Consider the following 19,154-nt stretch of genomic DNA (forward strand, 5'->3'; position numbering starts at 1 on the left):
CCTAACTTGCACATCTTTGGACACTAAGGGGCAATTTAGCATGGCCAATCCACCTAACCTACACATCTTTGGACACTCAGGGGCAATTTAGCATGGCCAATCCACCTAACCTACACATCTTTGGACACTAAGGGGCAATTTAGCATGGCCAATCCACCTAACCTGCTAAGTTGCCCCTTAGTGGCCAAAGATGTGCAGGTTAGGTGGATTGGCCATGCTAAATTGTCCCTAAGTGTCCAAATATGTGTAGGTTAGGTGGATTGGCCATGGTAAATTGTCCCTAAGTGTCCAAAGATGTGTAGGTTGGGTGGATTGGCCATGCTAAATTGCCCCTTAGTGTCCAAAGATGTGCAGGTTAGGTGGATTGGCCATGCTAAATTGTCCTTTTGTGTCCAAACATGTGCAGGTTAAGTGGATTGGCCATGCTAAATTGCCCCTTAATGTCCAAAGATGTGCAGGTTAGGTGGATTGGCCATGCTAAATTGTCCCTTAGTGTCCAAAGATGTGCAGGTTAAGTGGATTGGCCATGCTAAATTGCCCCTCAGTGTCGAAAGATGTGCAGGTTGGGGGGATTGGCCATGTTAAATTGTCCCATAGTGTCCAAAGAATTGTCTACCACAAAGTAGTTGAGGCGAAAACATTGAACATTTTCAAGAAGAAATTAGATATCGCTCTTGGGGATAAAGGGATCGAGGGATATTGGGGGAAGGGGGGAATCAGGATATTGAATTGGATGATCAGCCCTGATCATAATGAATGGTGGAGCAGGATCGAAGGGCTGAATGGCCTCCTCCTGCTTCTAGTTTCTATGTTTCTATGTAATATTCTGAAACTGTGCCTGCATTCCAATTGCTTTTTACTAAGGTGGTAACTGAGTTAACCTTTCACAGCCAAGTCGGGGAGGGGAGGAGGTTGGGGCAGAACAGTGGTTCTCATGATGTCTGCCCGATTTTCTTTCCCCTTTCCTTTTGTGCAGGCGAATGAAGATCCCAACGGCATTCTGGGCTTTCACCCCACCATGAATGGTACCCCCATCTTCGGAAATGGCTCTGCCCAGTGAGGGACCATCAGCCCTTCTCCTGGAAGGATCGGTCGCCATCTTTGCCCCAGGCCGCAACATCCGACCCCCTTGGCACCCGGTCACGACCCCTGGCAAATCCGAACCTTCCCAGTGAGGCGACTCTCCGCTTTTTACCTCAGAAGATTTTCCCACACCGGGGCTTAAATTAGCCAAAGCGAATGCCGTGGCGGGGGCGAATGAAAAAGTCCTCCACTTCTGGCGGGAAGTAGCTGGTTACCATAGCAACACAACATGACTGGCGGCAGATTGAGCGTCTCCACCCTTGAAAAAGAAAATTGTCACCAGTGGACGGCATTCCGGAGAACAGCTTTTCTTTTACATAAGCAACCTTGACTGCTCCTGGTTAGATTACCTGCCAGTTCTAATGTGTAGAAAGGTAAGTTCCATCTTGTGACTGCAAGGCCCCTGCTTGCAAAGCACAAGCGGTAGTATTTTAGAGAGCAGAAGAAAACGTGAGGACTTTCTGGACCAATATTTCAATGCAGCTGAATGTTGGAGGTGACTTTAAGAGGTTTTTCACTGTAAAGTTGCCGGGAATTGCAGCAATTTGTTTTTTTTTTGTAGCTGTCAATCTTTTGAAGCCTTTTCTGTGTCGAGAATCTGAATGATGAGTTGTGTTTGTGAGGATGGTGCAGTGCGAGGGACGGCCTTATAGGAGAGGCAAGGCCTTATGGAGAGGGAAGGCCTTATGCAGAGGGAAGGCCTTATGGAGAGGGAAGGCTTTATGGAGAGGGAAGGCCTTATGCAGAGGGAAGGCCTTGTGGGAGCGGGAAGGCCTTGTGGGAGCAGGAAGGCCTTGTGGGAGCAGGAAGGCCTTGTGGGAGCGGGAAGGCCTTGTGGGAGCGGGAAGGCCTTGTGGGAGCGGGAAGGCCTTGTGGGAGCGGGAAGGCCTTGTGGGAGCGGGAAGGCCTTGTGGGAGCGGGAAGGCCTTGTGGGAGAGGGAAGGCCTTGTGGGAGCGGGAAGGCCTTGTGGGAGCGGGAAGGCCTTGTGGGAGAGGGAAGGCCTTGTGGGAGTGGGAAGGCTTCGTGGGAGAGGGCAGGCCTGGTGGGAAAGGGAAGGTCCTGTAGGAGAGGGAAGGCCTTGTAGGATTGGAGGCAGTTCAGAGGAGGTTCGCCACATTGATTCCAGGGATGAAAGGGTTGACGTATGAGGAGAGATTAAACAGTTTGGGCTTGTACTCGCTGGAGTTTAGAAGGATGAGGGGGGATCTGATCGAGGGATATGGGATTGATAAAGTAAATGTGGACCAAATTTTTCCTCTTGTGGGGCAATCTTGAACAAGAGGTCACTGGAATAGCTTGAGAGGCGGTAGATTTTGAGTGGCACAGTGGTTAGCACTGCTGCCTCACAGCGCCAGGGACCCGGGTTCGATTCCCGGCTTGGGTCACTGTCTGTGTGGAGTTTGCACGTTCTCCCCGTGTCTGCGTGGGTTTCCTCCGGGTGCTCCGGTTTCCTCCCACAGTCCAATGATTTGCTGGTTAGGTGCATTGGCCGTGCTAAATTCTCCCTCAGTATACCCGAACAGGAGTGTGGCGACTGGGGGATTTTCACAGTAACTTCATTGCAGTGTTAATGTAAACCTACTTGTGACACAAATAAATAAACTTCAGTAACTTAAAGAGGAACTACTTCTCGCAGAGGGGGGTGAATTTGTGGAACTCGCTGCCCCATAGCACGGTGGAGTCTGAATCATTAACTGGTTTCAGGAAGGAGATAGATATATTTCTAATAGAAAAGGGATAAGGGGATATGGGGAACAGGTGGGGAGGTGGAGTTGAGACCAGGGAGAGATCAGGCATGATCTGATTGGATGGCGGAGCAGGCTCAAAGGGCTGAATTTGCCTCCTTCTGCTCCTAATTCCCATGTTCCGATGTTCTTCAACAGTCTCCCTTGTGGTACTTGGTCAAAGGCTTTGCTGAAATCCATCAGAGGGGAATTAAATTTCCTCCCTTGCCTCCCACAGTAACCTGGGACACAATTCATCCGGACCTGGATATTTGTCCACTTTTAAGCCCCCCACTCCCCACTCCCTCTGTCAAACTGAAGAACCTCACAATCCCTCTCCCTGAATTCTGCATCTTTATTCTCCCGAGTGAAGCCAGATGGCGAAGTACTCGTTTAACACCCTACCAAAGTCCTCTGGCTCCACCCACAAATTGCCCCCTTGGTCCCCGATGGGCCCTACTCTTTCCCCTGGTTCTCCTCTTCCCTTTGGTATGCCTGGGATTCTCCCTAACTTACACGCCAGTGCTTTTTCCAAGTCATGCCGAAGGATCGTTTTGAGCCGAAGGGCGGGCTTTTCCTGCCTCGCTCGTCCCGAAACCGTAAAATGCCCGTCGGAGGTCAACGGACCTTCCCGTGCTCCGCCCCTCGCCCGCTTCGGTTCCCGTGCCGGGCAAGGTGGTAGAATTCCAGCCAAAATGTTAACTGTTTCTCCCCACAGATGCTGCCCGGCGTGCTGAGTTTTTCCAGCATCTTCTGTTTTTGTTTCGGAAACGATCCGCTTTTACCCCACGCAACCGCAATGTCCTGTGGCATCCCAGTCGATGCAATCCCTGCCCCATCACATGGTCTTTTGGAAGCGGGGGGGGAGGGGTGGTGAGGAGAGCCAGATTAAAAACCAACGACTAATCTGTTGGTTATGACTGGCTTACGATCTATTTGCAGAACTGGGTCTAAGCAGGGTACGATAGATGGATGTTGTGTGAATGCAGTCCAGGGCATGAAGATTGATCATTGGAAAAAAAATCGAATCCCTACAGTGCAGAAGGAGGCCATTCGGCCCATCAAGTCTGTACCGACCACAATCCCACCCAGACCCTATCCCCGTAACCCCACATATTTACCCTGCTAATCCCCCTGACACTCGGGTCAATTTACCACGGCCAATCCACCTAACCCGCACTCTTTGGAGTGTTGGAGGAAACCGGAGCTCCGGAGGAAACCCACGCAGACATGGGGGAGAACGTGCAGACTCCGCACAGACAGTGACCCATGCTGGGAATCGAACCCACGTCCCTGGTGCTGTGAGGCAGCAGTGCTATCCACTGTGAAACCCATGCAGACATGGGGAGAACGTGCAGATTCTACACAGGCAGTAACCCCAGGCTGGGAATCGAACCCGGGTCCCTGGCGCTGTGAGGCAGCAGTGCTAAACACTGTGCCACCGGGAAACCCATGCAGCAATATTGACGGAAAATATTGTTTGGAGAATTCTTTTAAACGTCGTGGGGAACTTTATTTTTTTTGAACCGACATTTCATTTTGACATTCTTCCACATGCCTCCCGCTGTGCACAGTCTGTGAAGCAGTCACAGTGTCAATATTGAGACCCTGCCGTTTGGTTAATTCAAAACCTGGTCCCCCGAATATGAATTTGTACTGTTTCTCAGTGGGCACAGAATGTAGATACAGAGATGCTTCATTCAAATCAACTGAGCTGCTATTAACACGCTGTATTTGGACACGTGGGAAAATCTCTTGTTGGCCTCAAAAGTTGTCTAGTCTTGTACCAAGACTTGGATTTTATACTCCTCAGTTTGCGGTTATCTGAATATTTCAGAATCAGTGCACAATTTAGATAAATAAAGAGGTTATGACCTTAAATTCGTGACTAATTAATATTTGACTAGCTGTTTCTCTCAATGCGGCTCCCAAGGATAAGGATATTGGGCGGGATTCTCCTACCTCCCAGGCCGCGTACTTCCCGCCGGCGGGAGGTTGTTTGCCAGTGGTGGGATTCTCCAGTCCCGCTGCAGTCAATGGGAATTCCCAATGACGTCACCCCAGGCCGGCGGGACAGGAGAATCCCGCTGGCGTGAACGGCCGGAGAATTCCGGCCATGGTTCCTTCTTAACGTTTTCCCTCATATCTTTCCGAAAAGTTCTTGTGTCTTTTTGCCCCACACTTGTTCCCTGAATGGGAGGGTGAGAAGCAAGTGAGCCATTTTGTTTTGAGAGTGCTCTGTCGCTGTTGAGTTCCATCATTTTAAGCGGCTTGTTGATGGCGGCACCAAGTACTTCATCTGATGGGGAATGAACACATCTGACATCTTAAAGGGACAGCGATGGAGCGGCTTGGCACCCTTTGTTAAAGGGTGGCTCCCTCCCGGTGCAGTTGCCACATCCACTGCCTGGCCTGATCCATATTCGCTGACCTCACACTAGGCTGGGGGACACTACACTTGCCTCTGTCTCTTGGCAAGGAAATGGGGAAGTTAATTGGGTTCCTCCCCCGCCCCCTTGGAAAGTGTGCACCAGTCGGGCGTGGGCGCGATTGGTCTCAGCTGTGACGCCACCAGGGGCGAAGAGAGATTGAACAGTTTAGGCCGATACTCTCCGGAATTTAGAAGAATGAGGGGGGATCAAATTGAGGTATCCAAGATGATAAAAGGTGTGGATAAAGTAGACGTGGAGCGGATGCTTCCTCTTGTGGGACATTCTAGAACGAGAGGTCTTAGGATAAGGGGCAGCAAATTTAAAACAGAGTTGGGGAGAAACTACTTCTCCCAAAGGGTTGTGAATCTGTGGAATTCGCTGCCCCAAAGTGCGGTGGATGCTGGGACAGTGAGTACATTTAAGGAGGAGTTCGACAGATTTTTAATTGGTGATGGGTTGAAGGGGGGAAGGCAGGAAAATGGGGATGAGGAGCATGTCAGCCATGGTGGAGCGGACTCGATGGGCCGAATGGCCTAATTCTGCTCCTATATCTTGTGGACTTATGAATACCCTCTCCCCACTGGCACTCCCCGTGACTCGGGAGTGAAGGACGGGCCACTCGGACGTGATAGCAGAGGGCGGCCAGCCTCTGAGGACGAGGCAGAATCCTCGGGGAGAATGGAGAATGAAATGGATTTATCCGTACGGTGAAATGTAAACTCTGTGCTGCTGAAATTGCATGGATTTATTTTAGTCAGTAGGTGCTGCTAAGATATTTTGATGGTGAAAGGGTGTGGCTATCTCTTTCCTTTGAAGAGTTTCCGCATTTCAAAGCGACCAGTTGCGGCAATACTCTGCTGGCTTTTCTCCAATCTCCAAAGCTTCGTTGCAATACGATCGCAAATAAACCCAGCTTGAGAACATGACCAAACTGTCACCTAAATGGACATTGACTGTGACTAATTGTCAAGTGGGAACACCTTTTCTTTAAGCACTCATCCAAGATCGCTAATCCTGGGAAGACTTTGTAAGATCTACTGATCCCTCAAAACCATTGCTCTCTGTCGTTCCGCCGCGCCGCCATTGGCGACCGTGCCTTCAGCTGCCTGGGCCCCAAGCTCTGGAATTCCCTCTCTAAACCCTTCCACCTCTTCCTTCCAAGACCCTCCTTAAAACCGACGTCTGTTGGCCACCTGCGGGTCAGTGTCAGATTTTGGGTCACGGCGCCCCCCCCTGTGAAACACTTTGGGGTGTTTTTCTTTACTGCGTTCGATTCACTGTCCAAACAGAAGTTGTTGATATTTAAGGCAGAGATAGATAGGTTCCTGATTGGTCAGGGGATCAAAGGTTACGGGGAAAAGGCGGGAGAATGGGGTTGAGAAACTTATCAGCCATGGCGGAGCAGACTCGATGGACCGAATGGCCTAATTCTGCTCCTATATCTTCTGGGTTTATTCATTGTCACCTGTAGACTGCACCAGTTCTGCTTTGTGCGATCCATTGGGCCCAGGCATTAGTTCAACTCTGTGCCCATGCGTCAACGCTCAACTGGTAATATGCCCATCTTTCAGCTGGCAGAGAAGTAAATGGATGCCCGCCTTTGGCCATCCAATTTCCACTCCAACCTCTGCGACTTACTTGAAGGAACCATCGACAGGAATGACGTGCGACAGGACTTGGGATCCGGCGATGGGATCACCCTGTGCGCTCAACGGGCATTCCTGTTTGTTTGCACCCTTTGCCACCGGGGAATCCGTGGGGCAGGGGCATGGGGAGTGTCACCGTCGGCGGGGCTGGAAGATATCACCGACGGGAACGGCCGGAAAATCTCATCCAATCGTAACCTGCAAAGAGATGTGCCCGTCCGTATCTGCGACTCTCAATCTATGCGGGCACAAATTTCTTGCCCGTTTGTTCTGTGCTAAATTGGGAATGCATCAGAAAGCCCCTCCCCCCACCCTGTGCAATTGCATGCTGGGTAATCAGCACTGGGGGTTCAGCTTTGAAGCGATGTGGAAATGAACCAATCGCAATGCAGTGCGAGTTTTTTTTTGTGCCACTGCCCATCAGTCCTACCCATGATGCAGCTGCTGCCATGATTCCTCCGAACTTTAACACCAGGATCACAGGGGCCAACCTTGTCAGGTTGTCAGTTAACTGTTGGCCAAGTTAGCTGCTTTCTCGTGCGTCACTCCATCTCTTGGGGGCGCGGGGCCACCATTGATATTGCTAAAATCCAACTCTGCCCGTGCCCTAAGCTGCTGAATCTTGACAGCAGGAGCCTTTTGTGAATCGTCTGGCCAATGCCATCTTCAGATGGTCTCCTTGACTTGGCCACTTGTGATGGCCACAAACTGGAGCATCTTTCCTTTATTGACCTCTCTGTACTTCCATCAGAATTCAACATTTTCTATGAATAATTGTCAAAATATTTTCTTTTAATATACATATATACAAAGTAATTAAACTGTTTAAAAGCAGCACTCCCAGAGCAGAACCAGCACAGAAACGCAAAGGGCAAAGGTCGCTAAAATGGAATTCCGTGGAACTTATTGCATTTATGCTTTTTGCTTCTCAAGCGCCGAGGTAACGCAGCGAAGGCTGGCAGCAATGCGACGCGGCAGAAACGACGCATGTTTTGCACGCACTCTTGCTCTGCCAGCCGATGCCCCGGCACCAAACCTCCTTGAGAGGATGCCCGCCGTTCGCCCGCCTCCGTTCACCAATGTCCGGGGCCATCCAGAACCCAATCACAGAATTGAAGGGGCACGAGGAATCACGAGAGAGCTTTGTTTTGGGCGGCGGGGGTGGTGGCAAAGGTGTGAAAACCAGCTGCGAGATGGTGCCCACCACAGCTGGCATGTGATCCACGCATGAAAACCAGTGCCACGCTTTTCAATAAAGCCCGATGGGCTAACAAAAGCCAAAATGCCACCCCCCACCTCTTTTTAAAGGGGACACAGCTAACATAGAAACATAGCAGATAGGAGCAGGAGGAGGCCATTCGGCCCTTCGAGCCTGCTCCGCCATTCATCACAATCATGGCTGATCATCCAACTCAATAGCCTAATCCTGCTTTCCCCCCATAACCTTTAACCCCATTTACCTCAAATCGTCCCCATACAGCCCACAATCTAAGTCATGACGTCATGCAGTTACTATGGCCTCCAGTCCCTTGTAGGGGTGGCACGGTGGCACAGTGGTTAGCACTGCTGCCTCACAGCAGCAGGGTTCGATTCCCGGCCTGGGTCACTGTCTGTGCGGAGTCTGCACGTTCTCCCCGTGTCTGCTTCCTCCGGGTGCTCCGGTTTCCTCCCACAGTCTGAAAGACGTGCTGGTTAGGGTGCATTGGCCGTGCTAAATCCTCCCTCAGTGTACCCGAACAGGAGTGTGGCGACGAGGGGATTTTCACAGTAACTTCATTGCAGTGTGAATGTCAGCCTAAATAAACTTTAACTTTAAAAGGTGACTTGAAATGAACTTTTAACTTTACTTGTTGTGCCCACTGATTGCGAATGCGTTACATTGGATGCCATGGTGTTCAGGACAGTGTGGTGTTCTTTCTCGCAGACTGCCCCCAAGCGCAGGCAGGATAGCGCAAACAGCCAGGGCAGCCATCCCCATGTGTACTTGAGACAATGTTCCAGCTTCAAGCACCCAGTGTCTTGTGTTTTTCCTTTGCACGGAACGCACACGCATCTTGTTCTGAACCAGTTGGCCTTTCTATGTAAAGTTTGCTTGCTAGCTTCCCTCTGCCTCCCCCAGTCTTGATATCAGGCCTAGCTGTTGTACTGTAGAGCACGAGAGGATAATTTTGACCTATCGCAGTGTAGCGTCAGCTAACGAGACAGAAAAGAACAGCTTGATCAGAAAATGGTCTCAGTTTGCAGAACGCTGTGGCCGGAATCCTACCACCATCCACGCCGGCGGGATTTTCCCGTCCTGCCGCCATGAACGGAGACTTGGCTGGATGCCAAATTCCCCCGACCTCGCTGCAGCGGGAGCGCGGGCAGCCGGTAAGATGGCGCCCTGCGTCCCTGTTTCATATGAGGTCAACCACTCCGTCTGTATTTATTTTTTGCCCCAAGCCACTTGCCGTAAATCCATGTTCACCGTGGGTCAGACAACTGGGGAATGATGGGATTGCAAAATGTAACCCTGGCAACGAGAAGCGGGCATGCACATGGTGTCATTGTGAGGAAGTGACTGAAGATGCGACACTTGTATGTGCCACACAGTGATGATATAAGATTGATGTTTCCACGCAGGGAGTGTAAGATTGTTGCTGTTTTAGTTTAGACAATTGCTTTTGTGGGTTAATGGCCCTCCAGTATCTTAGCTATGGTTCACTCCTCACTATTACTCAATGTAGTCATGTGCAAAAAAAACTGTTTTCTTTTAATTAAACGAGTTTTCATTTTCAAGACACAGAAAACAAAGCGTATTCTGTGTCCATTTGACATCTCTAAGTAAAGCCATCGAATGTTTCCCCATACTACCCCCCCATCTCTATTTTGGCGGATTAATTCACTTCTGGCGAACGGATTAACTTCCGATGATTTAATAAGAGAAGGGGGGGTGTTGTAGGGTGCCATTGGGACATTTGTGCGATGGCTTCCATTCGCTGTAATTCTCAGGCTCCAGTGCTTCCAATTTTTGACACATCTACTTTGACGAGCTCTCCTGTATGTGGTAGCTATTTATTGTGTAAAGGATGATACGCAGCAGGCAATGCCAGGCCAAAAGGGCGGCCTACTCGCCGTGGTCGCCTCGTCAGGGAAACTCCCCCGAGCGTCGGCAAACTTCCACTCGGGATACAATCACCCTGTCGCCTGCGAGCTTCCCCCCTTTCCCAAAATTCCAGCGCCAACGACTGGTCGATGGGAGATTTGATTCTGGCCGTGTTTGGAAAGGCTTTCCTGTCAGCTCACCAGAATTGACTGAGGGATGCGGCGAGAGATGGAGCGCTGTTGGACCAAGAGAAGGGTTGGGGAATAGCGAGGGCTGACAGAGCCGGCCCTCCCTGTGTCACGCCGCCATCTTGCTTGCACAGCATTGTGGGTAGCGCTGGAACCCATCTCTGCCCGTGGGTGGAGGGAGCAAGGCATCTTTTAATGATTAATCATTTGCAAGCGCTAAAGGAAGCCAAGTGCGATCTGGGAAAGAGCAGTGGCAATTGAGCAGTGAAAGCAAAGGTGAACAATATTGACTGTGTATTGTCTATTTTATATCTCATGTCTGCAAATGGTTGACTCTTTACAATAATAAATTTTAACTGCTTTTCCTTAATGTTTCTGGGGGCTTTGTGTTCTATTTATTTCCCGGAGCAAGTGTAAAGAGAGCAAGGTCCACACCTACTTCGAAATACTGTTCTCACCTTGTGATCGTTTCAATCTCTTGTCCACACGCCAATGCTTACTCAGAGCGGGCACGCTGCCCAGTCTTAGGTGTCTCTTGTTACATGGCACGTATTGGTGTTGACTGCTTCATAATTTTTCGATAAATCGTCCTCTCATAGAATCATAGAATCCCTGCAGTTCAGAAAGAGGCAATCCGGCCGGCTGGGTCTGTACCGACTCTCCGACAGAGCGGCCCACTCAGGCCCGAGGACGGGAGAAATGCTGCCATAAAAGTTAATGACGCGTTTCTTGTTGTCTGTGCGAACTGGATGGTGTGAGTCACGTAAAGTGATGACACTGCACAGAGGGAAAGCTCCAACCTCAGTGGCACAGTGGTTAGCACCGCTGCCTCACAGCACCAGGGACCCGGGTTTGATTCCCGGCTTGGGTCACTGTCTGTGTGGAGTTTGCACGTTCTCCCCGTGTCTGCGTGGGTTTCCTCCGGGTGCTCCACTTTCCTCCACAGTGCAGACGACGTACTGGTTAGGTGCATTGGCCGTGCTAAATTCTCCCTCAGTGTACCCGAACAGGAATGTGGCGACTAGGGATTTTCACAGTAATTTCATTGCAGTGTTAATGTCAGCCTACTTATGACTAATAAATATACTTAATCTTAAAAACCTTTATCAAACACTGGTTCGAACGCAGCCAGAGTACCCGGCACGGTGGCACAGTGGTTAGCACTGCTGCCTCACAGCTCCAGGGACCCGGGTTCGATTCTCGGCTCGGGTCACTGTCTGTGTGGAGTCTGCACGTTCTCCCCGTGTCTGCGTGGGTTTCCTCCGGGTGCTCCGGTTTCCTCCCACAGTCCAAAGATGTGCGGGTTAGGTGGATTGGCTGTGCTAAATTAATAGAATCATAGAAACCCTACAGTACAGAAAGAGGCCATTCGGCCCATCGAGTCTGCACCGACCACAATCCCACCCAGGCCCTACCCCCATATCCCTCCATATTTATCCATTAAGCCTCTAACCTACGCATCCCAGGACACTAAGGGGCAATTTTAGCATAGCCAATCAACCTAACCCGCATATCTTTGGACTGTGGGAGGAAACCGGAGCACCCGGAGGAAACCCATGCAGACACGAGGAGAATGTGCAAACTCCACACAGACAGTGACCCAAGCCGGGAATCCAACCCAGATCCCTGGAGCTGTGAAGCAGCAGTGCTAACCACTGTGCTACCGTGCGCCCATTGTCCCTTAATGTCCAAAGATGTGCAGGTTAGGTGGATTGGCCATGCTAAATTGTCCCTTAGTGTCCAAAGATGTGCAGGTTAGGTGGATTAGCCATGGTTAATTGCCCCTTAGTGGCCAAAGATGTGTAGGTTAGGTGGATTGGTCATGCTAAATTGTCCCTTAGTGTCCAAAGATGTGCAGGTTAGGTGGATTGGCCATGGTAAATTGTCCCTTAGTGTCCAAAGATGTGTAGGTTAGGTGGATTGGCCATGCTAAATTGTCCCTTAGTGTCCAAAGATGGGCAGGTTAGGTGGATTAGCCATGGTTAATTGCCCCTTAGTGTCCAAAGATGTGTAGGTTAGGTGGATTGGTCATGCTAAATTGTCCCTTAGTGTCCAAAGATGTGTAGGTTAGGGGGATTGGCCATGCTAAATTGTCCCTTAGTGTCCAAAGATGTGTAGGTTAGGTGGATTGGCCATGCTAAATTGTCCCTTAGTGTCCAAAGATGTGTAGGTTAGGTGGATTGGCTGTGGTAAATGCACTGAGTTGTGGGGATAAGGTGGGGGGTGGAAGGTGGGAATGGGGGGTTGTGGATCTGGATAAGATGCTCTTTTCGAGACTCGGTGCAGATTCGACGGGTCAAATGGCTTCCTTCTACACTGGGGATTTTATGGATTGTATGAAGAATTGCATCCAGTGCTAATAAAAAACAGGTTAAAGGGATATGGGGAACAGGTGGGGAGGTGGAGTTGAGACCAGGGAGAGATCAGCCATGATCTGATTGAATGGCGGAGCAGGCCCGAAGGGCTGAATTTGCCAACTTCTGCCCCTAATTCCTGTGTTCCTACGTTCTATATAAATATTGAGGCATTATTATTTCCTGTGCAACATCAGACAAGCCCATGATCAAATACAGTCATTCAATTTATTCCTGGTGTACTGATAATGGGTTAAAAAGCAGCAATGGTGGCACAGTGGTTAGCACTGCTGCCTCACAGCGCCAGGGACCCGGGTTCGATTCCCGGCTTGGGTCACTGTCTGTGTGGAGTCTGCACGTTCTCCCCGTGTCTGCGTGGGTTTCCTCCGGGTGCTCCGGTTTCCTCCCACAGTCTGAAAGAAGTGCTGAACACTCCCGAACAGGAGTGTGGCGACTGGGGGATTTTCACAGTAACTGCATTGCAGTGTTAATGTCAGCCGACTTGTGATACTGATAAATAAACTTCAAACTAAAAAACTGTTGTTCCCTCTTCACACACTTGTGACGTGTGTGACTGCACGAGGTGCCCTGTCTTGAATTTATTTTTTGTTCATTTTTCTTTATCCATTCATGGGCATCGCTGGCTGGCCAGCATTTATTGCCCATCCCTAGTTGCCTGAGGGCAGTTGAGAGTCAACCGCATTGCTGTGGCTCTGGAGTCACATGTAGGCCAGACCGGGTAAGGACTGCAGATTTCCTTCCCTAAAGGGACATTAGTGAACCAGATGAGTTTTTCCGACAATGGTTTCATCAGTCGATTCTTAATTCCAAATGTTTTTTATTGAATTCAAATTCCACCATCTGCCGTGGCGGGATTCGAACCCGGGTCCCCAGAACATTAGCTGAGTTTCTGGATTAATAGTCTGGAGATAATACTACTAGGCCATCGCCTACCTAGGAGTGAAGGAGTGGTACTTTACAACATACAGCAGCCGCTGTTCTGAATGCACCGACAATAATATTGCTAAATCATTCATGACACAGCTATGAATAATACTTGCCAAATGACGCTGCACTGCGCAAATTGAAGGAAGGAAGGAAGGTATTTGGATAAAGCGGTGAATCTCTTAAGGTGCGACAAGTCATCATTAACGCAGTGCTCAGCCTGGTTTTAAGGAGCAGGGTGCTAATAAAGAGGAGGTGCTAACTGAGCAATTAAACATGCTGGGGCAAAGTTTCCTCTCACGCATTCCACGGGAATCGGAGCGAGCAAGGGGGAAGACCATGGAAAGGTCTGTTGACCTCGGGCGGGATTTTCCGGTTTCAGGGCGAACGCTGTCGGAAAGTCCCGCCCGCTGCCTGCAACCCGGAGTGGCGGGCAGGAATGGTTGTGCAGTTTGAAGAGCGTTGCCGGGATAAACTGTTGACCTCGCTCTCAGTTCCGTCAGATTGTGCAGCCGTTTGTTAATTCCCTCCGTTGGAAAGGCCGTGGGTCTTCGAGTCGCGCTCCTGAGACTTGAGCTCGGAATCTGGGCGGACAGTTCAGCGCATCGCTGAAGGAGCTCCGCACTGTCAAGTGGGCCGTCTGTCCAGTGAGACATCCGACCTGGCCAATAGCATTCCCTCGGCCAAAACACACCAACTAGTCTTCCGTCAGTTGTGGGACATCATAGAATCCCAACAGTGCAGAAGGAGGACATTCGGCCCATCGAGCTTGCACTGACAACAATCCCACCCAGGTCTTATCCCCGTAACCCCATGTATTTACTCTGCAAATCCCACTAGCATCAAGGGGCAATTTAGCATGGCCAATCCCCCTAACCTACACATCTTTGGACACTAAGGGACAATTTACCATGGCCAATTCACCTAACCTACACATCTTTAGACACAGGGGCAATTTAGCATGGCCAATCCACCTAACCTGCACATCTTTGGACACTAAGGGGCAATTTAGCATAGCCAATCCACCTAACCTACACATCTTTGGACACTAAGGGGCAATTTAGCACGGCCAATCCACCTAACCTGCACATCTTTTGACACTAAGGGGCAATTTAGCATGGCCAATCCACCTAACCTACACATCTTTGGACACTAAGGGGCAATTTAGCACGGCCAATCCACCTAACCTGCACATCTTTGGACACGAAGGGGCAATTTAGCACGGCCAATCCACCTAACCTGCACATCTTTTGACACTAAGGGGCAATTTAACATGGCCAATCCACCTAACCTCCACATCTTTGGACTGTGGTAGGAAACTGGAGCACCCGGAGGAAACCCACGCAGACACAGGGAGCACGTGCAGACTCCACACAGACAGTGACCCGAGCTGGGAATTGAACCCAGGTCCCTAGCGCTGTGAGGCAGCAGTGCTAACCGCTGTGTCACCGTGCCGCCCACAATCTGTGCATAGCCGATCAGGCTCTGCATAGACTGGCTACTGCATTTGCTTACAAGACAAATGTGTGCATCCAATAGAAGTCTTCTGCGGTCAAGGCTGGCGCTATATAAAGACGCAAATTCTCTTTTGTTTTCCGGATCAGTGTACAGCTGTGTGTTTATCATTGAATCTTGGTGAATGCTCTGATGCACAGATATAACTCGCTTATATGACGAACATAACCAGTTGATGTGACTACTCTTTTTTTTTGCTTTTCCAGTATCAATCGGCGGGATATTTTGCATGTCATTTTACTATGTTTGCCAATGTATAAAGTCTTGTGAAGTCATCTTGGCTTCGTTTCATTCTGAGCACTGTACGGTGTGCCGAAATTAGGGCTTCCTCATTAAAAGCTCCTGTTCGAAGAAGTCAACGTCAAGATCTTCAGCTGGGAGCTACGCAGGCAAGGCCGAGAGCAGGGCTCACAGGTGACTACACTCTCAACCTATTACCTCTGCAGGCCACGCATTGGAGAGAGTACAGAAGAGGTTCAAAAGATGGGTTCCAGGATGAGAATCATAGAATCCTTACAGTACAGAAGGATACGGCCCATCGAGTCTGCACCGACCTCAATCCCACCCAGGCCCTATTCCCGCAACCCCACATATGTACCTTTCCAATCCCCCTGACACGAGGGTCAATTTAGTGTGGCCAATTAACCTAGCAGGGGACGATAGATGGATGTTGCTTGAATGCGGCACGGGGTGAAAATTTATCATTGGAATAAAATATAATACCTACAATGCAGAAGAAAGCCACTCGGCCCATCATGTCTGCACTGACAACAATCCCACCCTATCCCCATAAACCCATACATTTACCCCACTAATCCCCCTGACACGAAGGGGCAATTTAGCATAGCCAATCCACCAAACCTGCACATCTTTGGACACTAAGGGGCAATTTAGCATGGCCAATCCACCTAACCTGCACATCTTTGGACACTAAGGGGCAATTTAGCATGGCCAATCCACCTAAACTACACATCTTTGGACACTAAGGGGCAATTTAGCATGGCCAATCCACCTAACCTGCATATCTTTGGACACTAAGGGGCAATTTAGCATGGCCAATCCACCTAACCTACACATCTTTGGACACTAAGGGGCAATTTAGCATGGCCAATCCACCTAAACTACACATCTTTGGACACTAAGGGGCAATTTAGCATGGCCAATCCACCTAACCTGCATATCTTTGGACACTAAGGGACAATTTAGCATGGTCAATCCACCTAACCTACACATCTTTTGGACTGTGGGAGGAAACCAGAGCACCCGGAGGAAACCCACGCAGACAATGTGTAAACTCCGCACAGACAGTGACACAAGCCGGAAATCGAACCCGGGTCCCTGGCACTGGGAGGCAGTAGTGCTAACCACTGTGCCACCGTGCTGCCCATAGAGGTGGTAGATTTAAAACTGAGGAGGAGGAACTACTTCTCGCAGAGGGGGGTGAATTTGTGGAACTCGCTGCCCCATAGCGCGGGGGAGTCTGAATCATTAACTGGTTTCAGGAAGGAGATGGATATATTTCCAGTAGAAAAAGGGATAAGGGGATATGGGGAACAGATGGGGAGGTGGAGTTGAGACCAGGGAGAGATCAGCCATGATCTGATTGGATGGCGGAGCAGGCTCAAAGGGCTGAATTTGCCTCCTTCTGCTCCTAATTCCTGTGTTCCTAAAATTATCATAGAATCCCTTCAGTGCCGAAGGAGGCCATTCAGCCCATCAAGCATGCACCGACAACAATCCCACCCAGGCCCTATCCCCATAATCCCTGCTCGTCCCCCTGACATTCAGGAGTAATTTCCCATGGCCAATCCACCTAACCTGCACATCTTTGGACAATAAGGGGCAATTTATCATGGCCAATCCACCTAACCTGCACATCTTTGGACAATAAGGGGCAATTTAGCATGGCCAATCCACCTAACCTGCACATCTTTGGACAATAAGGGGCAATTTAGCATGGCCAATCCACCTAACCTGTACATCTTTGGACAATAAGGGGCAATTTAGCATGGCCAATCCACCAAACCTTCACATCTGTGAATACTAAGGGACAATTTAGCATGGCCAATCCACCAAACCTTCACATCTGTGAATACTAAGGGACAATTTAGCATGGCCAATCCACCAAACCTTCACATCTGTGAATACTAAGGGACAATTTAGCATGGCCAATCCACCTATCCCACACATCTTTGGACACTAAGGGGCAATTTAGCATGGCAAATCCACCTAACCTGCACATCTTTGGACACTAAGGGGCAAGTTAGCATGGCCAATCCACCTAACCTACACATTTTTGAACACGAAGGGACAATTTAGCTTGGCCAATCCACCTAACCTGCACATTTTTGGAGTGTGGGAGGAAATCGGAGCATCCGGAGGAAACCCACACAGACACGGGGAGAACGTGCAGACTCCGCACAGACTGTCACCCGAGGCCGGAATCGAACCCAGGTCCCTGGCGCTGTGAGGCGGCAGTGCTAACCACTGTGCCACCGTGTCGCCCATAATGTCGCATGCCAGGCACCTGGAGGAAACCCATGCAGACATGGGGAGAATGTGCAGACTCCACACAGACAGTCACCTGAGGCCGGAATTGAACTTGTGTCCTTGGCGCTGTGAGGCAGCAGTGCCACCCACTGTGCCACCGTTCGACAAATTCACCACCCTCTGTGGCAAGTCCCATCGCCATATCTTCAGGAAAATGGCATCTCACAGTCTCATCATTAAAATGCATTAAGTGGCATAAAGCTACTGTCTTTGCCCGATGGATATGAACTAAACCCACCAGAGATATTGAGAGCAGCATAAGTACCCTTTTTAACAATGTGATCATTGTTAATTACTCCCTCTGGCACCGACAATTAACAAGTGTGGAGTTTCATCCCTTCAGATTGACAATTGTTTCGGAAGACTCAAAATTTAAATTGAGTTTTTCTTACTTTTGCTTTTTCTCTCCCCCCCCATAACTTTTTCTCTTTCCTTATTTTTATTTCTCTTTATGTACCTGATTTGACATTGGATTGATCCGAACATTTCTCCCTCTTTCATTGTCTGCTTTCCAATGCTTTTGAGTTCATTGGTTGTGAAGAACCTTTTCACTCGGGCCGCAGATTACCCTTGTTCCTTCACGAAGCCATTGTTAACTCGCAAATTCAGCAATTTAGTGAGCAAAAAAGGCTTATTTCTTGGCAGATTCCAGTCTCCACTTCAGACAGAGCAAGCGACCCAGACTTCTCGCTAAAGATCGCAAACGGCATTCTGCCCTGAATTCTCTATGAAAGTCTAGCTGTACCCAGTCATATGACCTCACCTGTCAATCAACCCAATCAAGCCCTACTCTGCAATATCCCAGGGGAAAACACAAAACAACAGAGCCCTGCATTAGTTCAGATTAAAACAAACATTGTAGCAATTAAGATCAATTATGCTGCTGCAGTAACAGTACAATGCTGCTGGATCCAGACACAATGGCTCCGAGTGCGTCAAACAGATCCTGCACAAGAAACATGAACAAAATACATTTCTAATGGCACAGTGTCATCACACATCAATGGCTATGAATGACTCAAGGCAAGACATCAATGATTTGGATGAAGTGCATTGAAGCTGAATTTGCTGATGACACCAAGATAGGTCAGAAAGAAAATTGTAAAGAGGAGGTAGGGAATCTGCAATGGGATATAGACAGTGTGCGGGCAAAAAATTGGCAGATGGAGTATATGATGGGAAAAGGTGAACTTATCCACTTTGGCATAGTGCATTGGTAATAATTGATTGTGGTTGTGGATGCCAGTATTAGATACTATCGGGTGGGATGGTGGCACAGTGGTTAGCACAACTGCCTCACAGCACCAGGGACCCGGGTTCGATTCCGGCCTTGGGTCACTGTCTGTGTGGAGTTTGCACGTTCTCCCCGTGTCTGTGTGGGTTTCCTCCGGGTGCTCCGGTTTCCTCCCGCAGTCCAAAGATGTGCGGGTTAGGTGGATTGGCCATGCTAAATTGTCCCTTAGTGTTCAAAGATGTGCAGGTTAAGTGGATTGGCCATGCTAAATTGTCCCTTAGTGTCCAAAGATGTGTAGGTTAGCTGGATTGGCTATGCTAAATTGTCCCTTAGTGTCCAAAGATGTGTAGGTTAGCTGGATTGGCCATGCTAAATTGCCCCTTAGTGTCCAAAGATG

At 49.5% G+C, this 19,154-nt stretch overlaps 1 protein-coding gene across 1 annotated transcript in view; it reads left to right on the forward strand.

Moving 5' to 3' along the window:
• The window catches only part of LOC144481834 (uncharacterized), a 75,243-nt gene extending 73,404 nt beyond the window's left edge, over positions 1 to 1,839 (forward strand). Inside the window, exon 6 of the mRNA XM_078200988.1 lies at positions 977 to 1,839. Within this exon, the coding sequence (XP_078057114.1) occupies positions 977 to 1,060 (84 nt within the window). The 3' untranslated portion in view covers positions 1,061 to 1,839. The remainder of the gene's footprint in view (positions 1 to 976) is intronic.
• The last annotated feature ends 17,315 nt before the right edge of the window (positions 1,840 to 19,154 follow it).

The sequence above is a fragment of the Mustelus asterias genome, chromosome X (assembly GCF_964213995.1).
Source record: "Mustelus asterias chromosome X, sMusAst1.hap1.1, whole genome shotgun sequence".
Lineage (NCBI taxonomy): Eukaryota > Metazoa > Chordata > Chondrichthyes > Carcharhiniformes > Triakidae > Mustelus > Mustelus asterias.